The sequence below is a fragment of the Mytilus edulis genome, chromosome 12 (assembly GCF_963676685.1).
Source record: "Mytilus edulis chromosome 12, xbMytEdul2.2, whole genome shotgun sequence".
Lineage (NCBI taxonomy): Eukaryota > Metazoa > Mollusca > Bivalvia > Mytilida > Mytilidae > Mytilus > Mytilus edulis.
Genome location: NC_092355.1, coordinates 41,649,869 through 41,667,575, shown reverse-complemented (window position 1 = coordinate 41,667,575; position 17,707 = coordinate 41,649,869). Strand labels below are relative to the sequence as shown.

The following is a 17,707-nucleotide window of genomic DNA, read 5'->3' as shown; positions in this document are numbered from 1 at the left end:
ACAGATAAATGTGAGCATTTGCCTACCCAGTTATTAAGTCTGACTATAATTGTTCTTACTACCCAAAAGCTAATCTTCCCCAAATTTGGTCAAAAACATTATACAAATGCTTTTAACTTGCCATTTTCTACACAAAAGAAGTAGTCGGTTTTATAAAAAAAAATTGTGAATGAATTCAATAGAGATGAATGAAGATTTAAAATTTTTAAATATATTTTTATAGAGCTGTACCCCACAGACCCCCCTACCTCAGGTGAAGGAACAGGAGACGGCCATAGTGACCCCCGAGCCAGAGGATACCACACCCATCAAACTACCTGAACTGGTACGACTAGACACACCACCTCTACCAGAAATCACAGAACAGAAAAGGGTAGGATTTCCTTACTAACTCATTTTCACAAGTGATTTTTTTTCTGGACTTTTGGGAGTAGAAAAAATAAATGAATTGAAATTATTGTGGATATGAGAAACTTGGATACTCTCTTGTATTACTATTTTTCAAAGGTTAATTATCATTTGCTATAATAACTAAATAGGTTATACTTTAAAGTTAATCCTCTTGCAAGTTCAAGCATTTATTGAGTCTCAGTAACCATACATAAGAAAGTGACAATAACTACCGAATCAAAAGATCTTTTAATTGATACTAATTTTTTTTCGAATTCTTTTTCTTAGGAAAGAGCGGCTAAAGATGACAGACGGACAGCTATTCTACCTGTACCGAAACTTAAAGAGGCAATAAAGTCACCAACACAGAGGAAGAAGAAAGTCAACATGTAAGATTTAATACATATTGTTCGTTCAAAAAATCGTTTATAATAGTGTTGCAATAAGAATATTTTGCTTTGTATCACTTAAGCTTGTGATTAACAATATAAAAAAGAAGATGTGGTATGATTGCCAATGAAACAACTATCCACAAAAGACCAAAATGACACAGACATTAACAACTATAGGTCACCGTACGACCTTCAACAATGAGCAAAGCCCATACCGCATAGTCAGCTATAATAGGCCCCGATAAGACAATGTAAAACAATTCAAACGAGAAAACTAACAGCCTTATTTATGTAAAAAAATGAACGAAAAAAAAATATGTAACACATAAACAAACGACAACCACTGAATTACAGGCTCCTGATGTGTTACTTACTCAAATTAAAATATTTAGAATGACCAATTCTTATAAAATATGGAGTTTCAGTAATTTCCTTCAATTTCTCATCAATTTTTGTGCTGCTTCATTTTAACTAGCTTTGATCAATGAGCATTGCTGACTTATTAAGAAAAACAATATACTGTTTAAATCCACAGTAATGAATGAATTGTTATTGTTGGTTTGATGTCAACCTCATTTCTAAATTTTCATTTAAGGCCAAGGTCAACACATAAAAGAAGTAGAAGTAAGCAGGCTGCAGAGGCCCCTGTTACTAAGGAAGAAGTGAGAGAAATGAGAGATCCATTAGATTTCCTTGCTAAATACTGTATTGTCAGGTAAATTGTATTTTGCATGCTGTTGAATTATTAATGCATATTGTTATGCGTTTACTTTTCTACATTGGCTAGAGGTATAGGGGGAGGGTTGAGATCTCATAAACATGTTTAACCCCGCCGCAATTTTGCGCCTGTCCCAAGTCAGGAGCCTCTGGCCTTTGTTTGTCTTGTATGATTTTTAATTTTAGTTTCTTGTGTATAATTCGGAGTTTAGTATGACGTCCATTATCACTGTACTAGTATACATATTTTTAGGGGCCAGCTGAAGGACACCTACGGGTGCGGGAATTCTCGCTACATTGAAGACCCACTGGTGGCCCTCGGCTGTTGTCTGCTCTATGGTCGGGTTGTTGTCGCTTTGACACATTCCCCATTTCCTTTCTCAATTTTATTGGGCCACAATTTTCATTGATTATAAAAAAATCCGTTTTCATAGATACTTAATTTCACAAAAAGATATTTGTAATGTGTATTTAATTAATCATTTTGTTCTGTGATTCACTAAAAACTTAGTACCCTTGGAACTCTCTTTGATAAAAAAAAAATCCTCATAATATTTGGAATCAACTGCATGATGGCAAGTCTAATACTTTGCAAGAATATGAAAACTAAAGGTTTTCTAATCATCACAATTTCAAAAGAACATAAATTTACTTTAGGAAAGCTTAATATTTGTAAAATTCTAATTATAGCGGGAAATTTTTCCTTTTTTTTTGCGGATAGAACAAAATCGCCAAAATAAATTCTGCCAATTTAAAATTGCAAATGCAAAGGTATTGATAAAAGTTTTGAATCAGCCAAAATAATAACCGCCAAAATATTTCGTATACCTTTTTCAATGAAAATCATGAAATTTTACACCCGCTAAAATAACCCACTATACAGTATCTATTTCATAAACTTGATTATTTATTTTTTGCAGTAAAGATAGACTACCATTCTATGAAAGAATTTACAAGAATATAATTGAGGGTCAGCCAATGAGATATGATAGGGAGCCCATCTTGTCACCAAGGACGGGAATGCCGATCGACAAAAATGATGGAAATAGCCATGGTATGGGATGGGAAGAACACCAACTTAACATGTTCCATGACCTTGTCACAATTAGTAGAGGTCGTGATGTGGCAAGACCTGTAAGTTTTTGCAATAAATGAAAATAAAGATCTTTTATACACTGCCAAAAATCTGTCTGGCATTTGTAGATTAACCTATTTCAGTTAGTTTATATTCTTGTAAAAGAATGAGTTAAGTGTTTTTTGCGGAAATTTATTATGATTGATCAATGATTTTTCAACACTTCACATTTTCTTATTTTCATGAAAGGGTAAAGGAGTGAATTTTTTTTTAGGGTTTTTTACTTTCCTAAATTTGGGAAAAAATCTTTGAAATAGACCAGCATTATGGACAATAAATACACAGGTAAACGTCATAAACACAGCTTTGACACATGAAATTATGAAAATCAAACACAACAAACCATTTTACAGTTTATTGCTCTTTTCCAAGGTTTAATTCATATCAAAAGCTAAATATAGTCTATTTATTACAGGGTGTTGGTGTTTCAGAGCAATATTTAGAGAAGATCTCTTATACCCTGGAAATGCTGGACAAGAAACAACGACAGATCACTGACGATCTACATGTACTGCAAAGTAAGATCTCATTATTATAGGGGTGGTGATGGTGTCTGCTTGGAGAAATATCAATCAACAACATAAAATTGAAAATGGAAATGGGGAATGTGTCATAGAAACAACAACCCAACCATAGAACAAACAACAGCAGAAGGTCACCAACAGGTCTTAAATGCAGCGAGAAATTCTCGCACCAAGAGGCATCCTTCAGCTGGCCCCCAAACAAATATTTATACTAGTTCAGTGATAATGAACACCATACTAAACTCCAAGTTGTACACAAGATACTAAAATAAAAAATAATACAAGACTAACAAAGGCCAGAGGCTCTTGACTTGGGAAAATCAGAAAAACATGTCTACTGGTAAAGAATAGGGTCATTGATGGAAAAATCCCCCCCCCCCCCAAACAACAAAATAGAATAACTGCTCACAGTAATCTTTTTTGTTTAACATAGTTCTAAAAAGGAGGGACATCTTGGTGGCCAGGTGGTCCGAGATTCCCTGTCAAAGGTTCATAGAAATAAGAAGATGTGTTATGCATGCCAATGAGACAACTCTCTGTCACACTCTAGATTCTGGAGCTTATAAAAAAGAAGATGTGGTATGATTGCCAATGAGACAACAGTCCACAAGAGACCAAAATGACACAGAAATAAACAACTATAGGTCACCTTACGGCCTTCAACAATGAGCAAAGCCCATACCGCATAGCTATAAATGGCCTTGAAATGACAATGTAAAACAAGATAACAAGAAAACGAACGGCCTTATTTGTATAAAAAATTGATTTCTCTATGAACAAAATTTGACCGCCACGCTAAATCCAAGAGTGTTCAAAACACCAAAAAATCAACCAATCAAGCATAGTGCACAAATGGTGCCCTCAGATTTAGGAAAAGAATGTAATGGGATGCATTTTTGGAGATTAGTGCTTAAATTATTTTTTTTAATTTTAGGTAAAAAGTTAGGTCAGATAGCAGAGAGGGCCAAACAGTTGATTCCAGAAATATCCAGAGTTCAGTACCAACCTAAAGTGAAGAAAAGTAAAAAGAAGGTAAGCAAATAAAGTGGTAGAAGGGAAGGGGTTAATTTGGAACCCTGATCAATTTCAAGGTAAAAACAAATATGGCATATTATATCATGATGGAAAAAACAGTCATTTGAGTTACAACAAATATGATTGAAGGGTTAAAACCCCATATTTGTTTTGTTGTTTGTTAAAATTTTGTTTTTAGGAGGTTATCTATTCATTTGAATTTTTTTTAGAAAAAGAAGAAGAAGGGTAAGAATTTGGATGACTTTGGAGATGATGAGGATGAACCCCCTTCTGTACCTCTTAGAGCAGAAGATATAACTGATGAAGTTATTGCTATGAGATTAGATGAATCTATGTACAAAAAGGTAAGAATGATTTATACTAGAATTTCATGTTCACTTTTACATTGAAGGAAAAATTGTTTTTAAGTTTTTGTATATGATGACAAAAAATAAATAATATAACAAGGGAATGTTCGTCTCTGAAAATATTTGCTGACACAGTGACCTAATCAAATAGATAAAATACATCTGTTTTCTGTGGCCTTGGATATTTGAAAATAAAATAGTTAGATAATTTGACCAGTAATATGGAATGAGTACCTAAAGAGAATGTAATAAATTCCAAAATAGTCAGTCAATTCGCTGTTTCAGAATCTAATGCATCCTGGGTAATATTTTCAAAATTGTACACCACAACGTCCTAATTGGTTAAAAATGTCATAAACAATGGAAATTTAACCAATGACGTATCGTTATTTTCATTTTGGGGTACGAACAATGAAATTACCCATGATTCTTTAGATTCTGAAACGGCTAATTTGAAGTTTTGATTGTTTTTTTGCATTGAATACTTAAATTAGCTACATTGCATTATTTGTTTCTGTTGAAGATTTGTAAGACTGGAGAAATACCACAAATTGATCTTGAGATGCAGAGATGTGCTGAGAAGTTAACTGGTATAGATGATAGGCTAATGGAATTAGAAGGTATGTTAAATTAGATCTCTATAAAGGGTAGGATGCTAAAGCTTGAAATCAAGAGGGGGAAAAAAGGGGGGCTAATTGAAAATTGAAAAAATAAAATAGAAAAAATAATACCATGGCTGAAAGGAAAATGAAAAATGGTGGAGTTTACAGAATAGAAAATAATTGTAAAAGGATGCAGAATAAAGGACAAAAAAGCAATGAATATAGAAAAATCTATGCCAAAAAAATGAGAATAAAGAATAATGGGATCTTAAATTATATTGAAAATAAATAAATTAATCCATAATTTATTTCTTTGTATTCCAGGAGAGAAGAATTTATTGAGTCTATATTGTATGGAGGTTTTCTTCAATGAACAAAATGATAATAATCAGCCGATAGAATTTAGACGCCAACAGAGCGCCCTCTACAGACATCTACATCCTGATCCTGTAAGTACAAGAGTTATCTCCCCATCTGGAAAAACTTAAATTAAACTTACAACAAGAATCGTTGATATACGGGGTTTTCAGCATAGTGTTACCTTTGTGCGTACATCTGTACGTCACAAAAGTATTTTCATTTCTCTGAACTTGAGTTTTCTTCAACCAAATGTTATAAAAACTTATAAAAAATGCCTGTTACCACAAGATACAGATCAAGTTCAGATTTGGGTTGTCTCACTTTTACCATTCTTAAGTTATGTCCCATCATATGCTAAACTGGGCATCATCTGTGTTCTAAATGCATCATATACAACATGTATTAAGAAAGGGTATATACCCCACCTCATCTTCTAGTTTGTTTATCAACAATTATAGCAACACACATTTAATCATATGACCTCTGTTACATCTAATGGACCATTTTTATGTTTTGTTTTCTCCAGAATATCTGGTAAATTTTTACATGTGCTTCATAATGGCTTATTTTACGAATGTAGTTCGAACTTAAATAAAGTGTATTCATAGCGACCAATAGACTATGTAAAAAGTTATCAAAGGTACCAGGATTATAATTTAGTACGCCAGATGCAGGTTTCGTCTTCATAAGACTCATCAGTGACGCTCATATCAAAATATTTATAAAGCCAAACAAGTACAAAGTTGAAGAGCATTGAGGATCCAAAATTCCAAAAAGTTGTGCCAAATACGGCTAAGGTAATCTATGCCTGGGATAAGAAAATCCTTAGTTTTTTTGAAAAATTCAAAGTTTTGTAAACAGGAAATTTATAAAACTGACCACATTATTGATATTCATGTTAACACCGAAGTGTTGACTACTGGGCTGGTGATACCCTCGGGGACGAAACGTCCACGAGGGTTGGCATCGACCCAGTGGTGTAAAAAGTTGTCAAAGGTACCAGGATTATAATTTAGTTTCAATTTTTTTTCTTCTTTAGGATATAGAAATGAATATAGAAGAATTAGAAGGGGCATTACAAGTTGTCAATCATAATTTAATATCAGAGTCAGAGTTTGACTATATATATCAGGTATGTTAATTAGAAGGTATTTATAACTACAAAATGTCAATTTTGATTCAATCTAATTTACGGTACAAAATTCAAGAGGGATTGTTCATGAAAAATTTAAAATAACAAAAATACTGAACTCCAAGGAAAATTCAAAACCCAAAGTCCGTTATCAAATAGCAAAATGAAAAACTCAAAACACATCAAACGAATGGATAATAAATGTCATATTCCTGACTTGAAATTTCAAAAACTATTGGATATTGGTTTCTCAGTTAATTCTTTCCCTGTGTGTCAATAGATAAAATAATGGTCAGCAAGTTTTGTGCATCAAACAGTTAATTTTAATTGTCTTTTTTTTCTTGTAGATTTTAAATTTACCTGGCAGAAGAAAAATTAATTTCCAACTTTTCACAGTTATAGCTGCATTGTCAGAGAAAATATCTCAAATGGAGTAAGTACAATAAGATAATTTACTCAAACATTTTCAATAAAGCAATATAAAGATATCGAGATGGAATTTCATCAAAGAGTAAGAGTGCATGAGAGCTATAGGAATAAGTACCACCCTCATGAAAATAGCTTTGGGAATTTTTTCAGAACAAGATGCTGGAATATTACTAAACACATTCATTAAACCCGTTCCTTAACAATGACTTAAATTTGCACATTGCAACAAGTTTTCAGCAAATGTTCAGTAAAAAATCAGCAAGATTTTTCAAAAAACATTCAGCATGAATTCTGATTTTTTTTCCTGAGCACCTTGTTAAAATTTTCAGAATCTCTAAAAAAACTTTTTCTTAAAAATGGCTGAATTTAGTATATTCCAGCAAGTTTACAGCAAAACTTCAGCAAGACATTTGCAGTAATTGTTTAACATTAATTCTGATTTTTTTTCTGAACACCTGGCTGACATTTTCAGAATCTGAATAGATGCTCTGTGCTGATTGGTTTAGAGGAAAAGTCATAAGCAGTGGAATGTGGAGGCAACTACTTGTATCAAAATTATTTGAAAAGTGCAGCAAACAAAGATTTTGACATTTAATTTTAATTTTCGAAGGAGTACTTTACTGAAATTAATATTTTACTGTTTCTATGAATATATTTTTTGATTTTATTTTGAAACAAAAGTTGCATTTCTTCTGTTTTATTGTAGCCCTGTTATAAAGAAGATATTAATTAAAGATAATCCAGAAGAAACTAAGAAGAAAAGAAGAAGCTATGATGCCTTAGATCTTAAGATGGAAACTTCAAAGGTAAACACTGTCATAATAATTTAGTTCATTTTGAAACCAGTGGAATAAGACCATTTTCATATAACCATTTTTGACTCTGCAGGGTTACCTTCTCTGTGAAAGGACATTTTGAGGGAAAGTTAACTGTTTTTAAATGCTTTTTTTACACGACTTAATGATCTGATAACGGTAAACTTTCTGCCCAAATTGCACCTTTTTATATATTTGATTATACTTCTTTTGGTTGGTTGTAGTTGACCGAGTACCAGGATGTTCTAAGACAGAATAGTTAACCTGTCCAAAACTTATAAAAACTGGAGTCAAAAGTCAGTAATAGGAAAATGGTCTATTGTATTCGAATGCAATTTTTGTCTAGTTTAATTATTAGTCGTTTTTTTGGAACACTGTTGATATTTTTATGTCCCACTTAGACCCATTATTTTTTTATGCCCCATTTATGGGCATTATGTTTTCTGGTCTGTGCTTCCTTCCGTTTGTCTGTTCAAAATTTCGTCCATCCGTTCATCCTTCTGTCCTGCTTCAGGTTAAACTTTTTGGTCGAGGTAGTTTTTGATGAAGTTGAAGTCCAATCAACTTGAACCTTAATAAACATGTTCTGTATGGTATGATCTTTCTAATTTTAATGCCAAAATAAAGATTTTATTCCATTTTCATGGTCCACTGAACATAGAAAATGATAGTGCGGATGTGGCATCTGTGTACTGGGGACACATTCTTGTTTCAGTCTGTGGCTGTGCATCTGTTTGTCCATCCTTCTGTCCCTCTTCAGGTTAAGAATTTTGGTTTAGGTATATTTTTTTTTGACGTATCAACTTGGAACTTAGTATGCATATTCCCTATGTTATGCTCTTTCTAATTTTTATGCCAAATTAGAGGTTTGACTTAATTTCACGGCCCACTTTACATAAAAATGATAATGTGAGTCGGGCATCTTGTCCGGGTGAGTCTGGACACGTTTTTATCTGTATTTCAGCTTTTATTCAATTACACATTATAATTCCAAAATATATTTTACAGGAGTTATTTGGACTGTTAGCAGACGGCGATTATGAGACAAACAACAATGGCAATGCTAAAGCATCACAGCTAGCGGTAGAATTAACAGCAGGCGGGCTGGATCCAGAATGTGTGGGATATGTAAGTTTCTTATTAACTAAATGTGGACCTTGTATATTTTTTGTATAAAGGAAATCAAATGAATTTGCCGATGAGACAGCAACCCTAGAAAGAATAGAAATAACATCTTGAATTCATCATAGTATTTGTTTTTAGAATTTGCGAAATGTTTATATAATGGGATTTTTAATGTTATTCACTTGAAAAAATAAGTCGTAAATGTTATCTTTTGCAATGTATTAAAAAAACATCAGTGCTGACTAAAAAAAACAAAAAAAAACACAAAAAAATACTGTGAATTTATTTATTTTCGTGGGTATCACTTTTCGTGGATTGCTAAAAACTAGCATATTTGTTCGTGGATATTTGATCGTAGTTTTGCCAATTTTTGTAAACAAAGCTTATCAAAAATATGTTATTTGTTGAACATTTGAATTTGTTCACCTGTACCCACAAAACCCACGAAAATTGGTATCCAACAAATATCAAACAGTATGTATCATGTGTAATAAAAAGGTCTTTTAACACATATCAGTTGAACCTTTTTAAATTGCATATTCTATTTTGAAATAAGGTTGTAATTTCTTGAATGGCTGTATTTAAAAATGTTTTCAATAAAAATAAATAATCGAACTATGTATTTATGTTTATTTTCAGGTTTTAAGCAAGTTTAACAGATTTGGGACAGGATATATAGATTTTATGGACTTTGTGACTTATGTACCATTATTTATAGAAATTCATCAAAAAATAGTTGATGATCCTTTTAATGTTAGTTTGGATATTTCATAATATTAAATTTTGTATTAAAAACAGTTTAATGAGTTTTCAAGGGAGATAATTTTAATAATAATTTTTTCAAATTACCTCCCTTTTTCAGATCTTTATATGAATATGATATGAAGTGATGTTTAGTGCCACAGTTTTAGGCAACATCTTTGTTGTGGAAAACTATCATGGCAATTTGATACATTCTGATAATTATTTAGACATGTCCGAAGAGATTAGAAACCAAAAAATTACATTAAAAATTTGAAACAGGGCATGAATATTGAGCAAGGGCGTCATGGACATAAAATGATAGTAAGGAATGGTTAAAGAAAAAAAAATGAAGTTATGGGATGTGGATATTCACACTGTTCTTAAATAGTTTCTATTTTTCTAGTTTAATCATGAATATGAATTTATATTAAGTTTACTGGGAACTTCCTTTCAAAATTGTATTTGTCCGTCCATTGTGAAGTTAAAAACATAAACTGTGATATAAAATTAGAACAACTGTGATATTTACATGTAAGCTCCAGTATTTGTTTGTATTTATATGATTTCTTGCACATTGTGTTGTGTTTTGTTGATTGAAAATTATTATTATTGTTAAATCTGAATTATCTGGTACCTAAAAAAATGATAAACTGGTATCTTGTTATAATGTCTGTCAAATATGTCTGTGATTAAAGTTCTCAACGGCTTAAATTAAATGTTTGAATATATTATTTTTGGTATGATAAGCAAATGGTATGAATTATATTTTTCAGCAGTATTATTTGGGATTGAAGTTTAAAGTTTTAGTCTAGTTGCCATGCTGAGTGCAATGTTTAAAATGCAATAATGATCAGGGCCGTAGCGTAATGGAGGCAAATGAGGCAAATGCCTCACTTTTGAAACGACGACCAAACTTTTTAAAGTGTCATTTTTTAAAATATATATTTTACATTATCAATATGCGAGTTTCGCGTTTCAAATTATCTACCAGCACACTACTACATACAATATGATTGCAGCTTTTATTAGCTCACCTGGCCCGAAGGGCCAAGTGAGCTTTTCTCATCACTTGGCGTCCGGCGTCCGTCGTCGTCCGTCGTCCGTCGTCCGTCGTCCGTCGTCCGTCGTCGTTGTTAACTTTTACAAAAATCTTCTCCTCTGAAACTACTGGGCCAAATTTAACCAAACTTGGCCACAATCATCATTGGGGTATCTAGTTTAAAAAATGTGTTCGGTTACCCGGCCAACCAACCAAGATGGCCGCCATGGCTAAAAATAGAACATAGGGGTCAAATGCAGTTTTTGGCTTATAACTCTGAAACCGAAGCATTTAGAGCAAATCTGACATGGGGTTAAATTGTTTATTAAGTCAAGATCTATCTGCCCTAAAATTTTCAGACGAATCGGACAACCGGTTGTTGGGTTGCTGCCCCTGAATTGGCAATTTTAAGGAAATTTTGCCGTTATATGGTTATTATCTTGAATATTATTATAGATAGAGATAAACTGTAAACAGCAATAATGTTCAGCAAAGTAAGATCTACAAATAAGTCAACATGACCGAAATGGTCAGTTGACCCATATAGGAGTTATTGCCCTTTATAGTCAATTTTTAACCATTTTTCGTAAATCTTAGTAATCTTTTACAAAAATTTTCTCCTCTGAAACCACTGGGCCAAATTTATCCAAACTTGGCCACAATTATCTTTTGGGTATCTAGTTTAAAAAATGTGTCCAGGGACCCGGCCAACCAACCAAGATGGCCGCCATGGCTAAAAATAGAACATAGGGGTAAAATGCAGTTTTTGGCTTATAACTTAAAAACCAAAGCATTAAGAGCAAATCTGACTATTAGAAAATTGTTTATCAGGTCAAGATCTATCTACCCTGAAATTTTCAGATGAATCTGACAACCTGTTGTTGGGTTGCTGCCCCTGAATTGGTAATTTTAAGGAAATTTTACTGTTTTTGGTTATTATCTTGAAAATTATTAAAGATAGAAATAAACTGTAAACAGCAATAATGTTCAGCAAAGTAAGATTTACAAATAAGTCAACATGACCGAAATGGTCAGTTGACCCATATAGGAGTTATTGTCCTTTATAGTCAATTTTTAACCATTTTTCGTAAATCTTAGTAATCTTTTACAAAAATCTTCTCCTCTGAAACTACTTGGCCAAATTAATCCAAACTTATCCACAATCATCTTTTGGGTATCTAGTTTAAAAAATATGTCCGATGACCCGGCCATCCAACCAAGATGGCCGCCATGGCTAAAAATAGAAGATAGGGGTAAAATGCAGTTTTTGGCTTATAACTCAAAAACCAAAGCCTTTAGAGCAAATCTGACAGGGGGATAAATTGTTTATCAGGTCAAGATCTATCTGCCCTGAAATTTTCAGATAAATCGGACAACCCGTTGTTGGGTTCCTGCCCCTGAATTGGTAATTTTAAGGAAATTTTACTGTTTTTGGTTATTATCTTGAAAATTATTATAGATAGAAATAAACTGTAAACAGCAATAATGTTCAGCAAAGTAAGATTTACAAATAAGTCAACATGACCGAAATGGTCAATTGACCCCCTAAGGAGTTATTGTCCTTTATAGTCAATTTTCAACAATTTTTATAAAATTTGTAAATTTTACTAACATTTTCCACTGAAACTACTGGGCCAACTTCATTATAGATAGAGATAATTGTAAGCTGCAAGGATGTTCAGTAAAGTAAGATGTACAAACACATCACCATCACCAAAATACAATTTTGTCATGAATCCATCTGCTTCCTTTGTTTAATAGTCACATAGACCAAGGTGAGCGACACAGGCTCTTTAGAGCCTCTAGTTTTACCATAGCGATGACGGTAACAAAATAAGTGTTCCGAATACAAATCAAAATAAAAAAAAATTGAAACAAATCTTAATGTCGTTACAAAACTGGTTGAAGATTGGTTATTTAAAAAGAAAAAATATGAAAAAGGTAACTCATGAGTATAAACACCCCCTATAAGTATGCTGGCTTATTACTTTTCTTGGTTTATTTTTAAATCGATAACGCTATAGTTATTAATCTGTACACTAAAATAATTCATTGGCCAAAAATATTATAATTACTATAGTATTCATAATTAATTTAAACAAAATCATGAAGCGCCTTTTATATGGAAATCTTTAATGTATTAGGCAATTCTTGATTTTTATTTATCTTTAATAAAAGTATGAAATATATTTTTGGTATTGTTTGAAAATATTTTATTTCATGTTTCTTTTTCTGTTAATGATCAGCATTGTCTGGTTTTAAGCAAGCGTGTTCCATTGATTCTAGTGCGATATGTTGTGGGTTCGAACCCCGGTAGGTCAAACCAATGACTTAAAAATTGATAGAATAATGTGTCCAGGTATAGGTCTTCCAGCAGAAAAAGGTGTCCAGGTAGGTCTTCCAGCGGAATGTTTCAAAAATCCGGTTAAGTAACAATGTTGGTCTATTTTTCTCTGTACCTATTCTTATGGTTAATGATTTTGTATAATAAATATATTCTTATTGATGCTCGTCTTTTAGAAGCTTATAACTTGCTGTTGGACATACATATATATACGCGCGTCTGGCGTACTAAATTATAATCCTTGTACTTTTGATAACTATATATATGTTAGTCAAATGCGTTTTGTTTAAATATACTTTTTCACTTTTTGGTCTTTTGCAAAATGTTGTTTGTGCTGTTTTTAGACCCTTCTACAACGAAATTTGTTTTACATGCACACGTATAAAAATTGCGTTTTTTTTCAACACAATCATAGGTTTGAACGTAGTTTTCAATTTAGACTCGTATGTATATATCATATAAGAACGTATGTTGAAGCTTTTCGATAGTACAGGTCACAGAAGAATCGGAAAGTTTTAGTTGACCAACAGAGATTAACTTTAATATTGAAACTTGATTTGTTACTTACTAGGCTAGTTAATAAAAAAAACGCATTTCTGTTATATTTTTTTATTTTTTTTTATTATAGATGGTAATGCTGGAAGAAGCTTCTCCCGTTTCAGGCACCCGAACTACCCTAAAAAAAAAGCCCAAAATTTTTTCGCCTCGCTCCGCTCGGCGAATTGCCTCACTTTAAATGAACATGCCCTACGGCCTTGATGATAAAAGAATGTAATGCTCAAATATTGGTCTCAATATGATTTTATTCATTTGTAAAAATGTTAATAGTTAGTTCAATTTGTCAGCCTTTTTTTCAATGAATAAATTAAATGTATAGTATACATCAATCTGACGGCAATCCAACAACACATATAAGCAAAAGTGTAAATTTTTATTAATGAAATTTAATATTCTATACATAAATATTACGATTAACAACACAATATAGATTAAAATAAAGATTCACTTAGAAAATGCACTGTTTCTGAAGTCATAAGCTTTTTACAATATACATGTAGGACTATATTATGTATGTAGGGACTCAAAGTAAAAACAAATATATAAGTTCTGACAGCTGTAGGTCAAAATTATTATTTATTCAAGAACTTGAAATGTTTGCACTGTAAATTCAGAAATTGTTGCAAGCATTTATTATATTATGGGTATTTTTTTAAACATAGACAAAAAGTGAGATTAATTATTGATTTCAGGATATATGCATACACCAATATAAGTATCTTTTATCTGTTTAAATTTGCCTTTTCAGAATTTAATGCATTCTGGGTATTTTTTTCATAATTATACACTCAAAGCATTGTGATTGATTAAAATTGTCCTAAACAATTGAAACTATACCAAATATTTTCACTTTGAAAAATTACCCATAGTTCTTTAGATTCTGAAATATGAGAAAGTAAGAGGAGGAAATAGATATAAGTTTTGTTTCAAATCTGTTTATCTAAACAGATGAGCCTTTTTAGCTGTATACTACCCACAAGTATCAGTATAGTATTTTCTATTGACACAATATCAAACTATTTATAGTTATACCAATCTTGCAATCCATAGAGACAATTTCTATACTTACAAATTGAATCGGTTTCAATTCTGCAGTGAAAACCGTAATAACAAAAATACTATAGAAGACCCTTGTATTTTATGTATTACACATTTTTTAATTTACTTTAATATTTTTCAGGATAATGGTTCATTTTAGGGTTCTTCTGTTATATGTCTTGCAATTCTTGTCATATTTAGCTAGACTCAGCAATGAACAGGAACCATTCACAAACTAGTTTAACTGGTTCCAATTGACACTTGCTTCTGTTATAGGTAGAAACCTTCTACGCATTGTAAAAACAGTATTTGTTTGTTATTTATTATATCTTGTTAATAATTGGGGCTCAACTTTACATTAGTGGTTAAATAATTGCACATTTTGTTTTTTTGCATGTTTTATAAATAAATTGAAAAGAAAAATCTGCGTTCGTTTTATTGATTACTACATCTTTTATGATCTAAATATATCTGCTTCCTTGTAGCAGTGGTATATTATAGTCATGAGTATTGTTTGTCTTTGTTACCTTTTGATATGAAGAAAGGGAGATGTAACGGAATATTAATAAAGACAGCTACCCAGCAGTCCAATCATTAGCTGTTGACCTGATTCTTGAAATCTTTCATTTTGTAAACTAGAATAATTTATTCGTTGTATTCTTCACATCTACAACTACTTCATTAACCACTTGTCATTAACGGCTGAATGCATAGACAATGACATATATTCATTTAACCATTCAGAATAAGCTTGGGATTAACCACTTGGGATTAACCTGGTTAATCCTGAGATTATTCTAAATGGTTGAATGAATATTTGTATAGTAGAATCAGGATAAAATTGAGCTGATTGCTCATTGGTCACCTCTTCTACAAGGATTTGTGAAGAGTTTTTATCATGTTAGGATTTCTGAGGCTAGCAAGTAGGAGAGATCCTTTAGTATCATTTTGTACACTTACAAAAAGTTATTAAAAATAATATAGTGTCAACATTTTTATGCCCCACCTACGATAGTAGAGGGGCATTATGTTTTCTGGTCTGTGCCTCCGTTCGTCCGTTCGTTCTTCCCGCTTCAGGTTAAAGTTTTTGGTCAAGGTAGTTTTTGATGTAGCTGAAGTCCAATCAACTTGAAACTTAGTACACTTGTTGCTTATGATATGATCTTTCTAATTTTAAAGCCGAATTAGACTTTTGACCCCAATTTCACGGTCCACTGAACATAGAAATGAAAGTGCGAGTTTCAGGTTAAAGTTTTTGGTCAAGGTAGTTTTTGATGAAGCTGAAGTCCAATCAACTTGAAACTTAGTACACTTGTTGCTTATGATATGATCTTTCTAATTTTAAAGCCAAATAAGACTTTTGACCCCAATTTCACGGTCCACTGAACATAGAAATGAAAGTGCAAGTTTCAGGTTAAAGTTTTTGGTCAAGGTAGTTTTTGATGAAGCTGAAGTCCAATCAACTTGAAACTTAGTACACTTGTTGCTTATGATATGATCTTTCTAATTTTAAAGCCAAATTAGACTTTTGACCCCAATTTCATGGTCCACTGAACATAGAAATGAAAGTGCGAGTTTTTATGCCCCACCTAAGATAGTAGAGGGGCATTATGTTTTCTGGTCTGTGCTTCCGTTCGTCCGTTCGTTCGTCCGTTCGTTCGTCCGTTCGTTCGTCCCGCTTCAGGTTAAAGTTTTTGGTCAAGGTAGTTTTTGATGAAGCTGAAGTCCAATCAACTTGAAACTTAGTACACTGGTTGCTTATGATATGATCTTTCTAATTTTAAAGCCAAATTAGACTTTTGACCCCAATTTGACGGTCCACTGAACATAGAAATGAAAGTGCGAGTTTCAGGTTAAAGTTTTTGGTCAAGGTAGTTTTTGATGAAGCTGAAGTCCAATCAACTTGAAACTTAGTACACTTGTTGCTTATGATATGATCTTTCTAATTTTAAAGCCAAATTAGACTTTTGACTCCAATTTCACGGTCCACTGAACATAGAAATGAAAGTGCGAGTTTTTATGCCCCACCTACAATAGTAGAGGGGCATTATGTTTTCTGGTCTGTGCCTCCATTCGTCCGTTCGTTTGTCCTGCTTCAGGTTAAAGTTTTTGGTCAAGGTAGTTTTTGATGAAGCTGAAGTCCAATCAACTTGAAACTTAGTACACTTGTTGCTTATGATATGATCTTTCTAATTTTAAAGCCAAATTAGACTTTTGACCCCAATTTTACGGTCCACTGAACATAGAAATGAAAGTGCGAGTTTCAGGTTAAAGTTTTTGGTCAAGGTAGTTTTTGATGAAGCTGTAGTCCAATCAACTTGAAACTTAGTACACTTTTTGCTTATGATATGTTCTTTCTAATTTTAAAGCCAAATTAGACTTTTGACCCAAATTTCACGGTCCACTGAACATAGAAAATGAAAGTTAGAGTTTCAGGTTAAAGATTTTGGTCAAGGTAGTTTTTGATGAAGCTGAAGTCCAATCAACTTGAAACTTAGTACACTTGTTGCTTATAATATGATCTTTCTAATTTTAATGCCAAATTAGACTTTTGACCCAAATTTCATGGTCTACTGAACATAGAAAATGAAAGTTAGAGTTTCGGGTTAAAGTTTTTGGTCAAGGTAGTTTTTGATGAAGTTGAAGACCAAACAACTTGAAACTTAGTACACATGTTCCATATGGTATGATCTTTCTAAATTTATTGCAAATTTAGATTTTTTATCCAATTTCACAGTCCATTGGACATGGAAATTGATAGTGCGAGTGGGGCATCCGTGTACTTAGGACACATTCTTGTTTCTTTCAGTATCTGACAACCCTATGTTCTACTTTTTGTTCTTGTAATAATAATTACATCAGCAAATCTTTATGCCTTCAAATTTTTAAAGGTGTGTATCACTATGCCAAAACACTAGAGTACCCCTAAAGGTCTAAAACAAAAAGTAGAATTGATCATTGTCAAATCCATGTAAAGAAAA

At 32.4% G+C, this 17,707-nt stretch overlaps 1 protein-coding gene across 1 annotated transcript in view; it reads left to right on the top strand.

The window, feature by feature from the left end:
* The window catches only part of LOC139498490 (uncharacterized protein PF3D7_1120600-like), a 39,789-nt gene extending 29,329 nt beyond the window's left edge, over window positions 1-10,460 (top strand). Inside the window, exons 9-22 of the mRNA XM_071286894.1 lie at window positions 224-373; window positions 679-779; window positions 1,378-1,497; window positions 2,420-2,633; window positions 3,050-3,152; window positions 4,093-4,190; window positions 4,403-4,537; window positions 5,064-5,160; window positions 5,467-5,591; window positions 6,542-6,634; window positions 6,982-7,067; window positions 7,770-7,869; window positions 8,887-9,006; window positions 9,643-10,460. Coding sequence (XP_071142995.1) covers window positions 224-373; window positions 679-779; window positions 1,378-1,497; window positions 2,420-2,633; window positions 3,050-3,152; window positions 4,093-4,190; window positions 4,403-4,537; window positions 5,064-5,160; window positions 5,467-5,591; window positions 6,542-6,634; window positions 6,982-7,067; window positions 7,770-7,869; window positions 8,887-9,006; window positions 9,643-9,777 — 1,677 coding nt within the window. The 3' untranslated portion in view covers window positions 9,778-10,460. The remainder of the gene's footprint in view (window positions 1-223; window positions 374-678; window positions 780-1,377; window positions 1,498-2,419; window positions 2,634-3,049; window positions 3,153-4,092; window positions 4,191-4,402; window positions 4,538-5,063; window positions 5,161-5,466; window positions 5,592-6,541; window positions 6,635-6,981; window positions 7,068-7,769; window positions 7,870-8,886; window positions 9,007-9,642) is intronic.
* The last annotated feature ends 7,247 nt before the right edge of the window (window positions 10,461-17,707 follow it).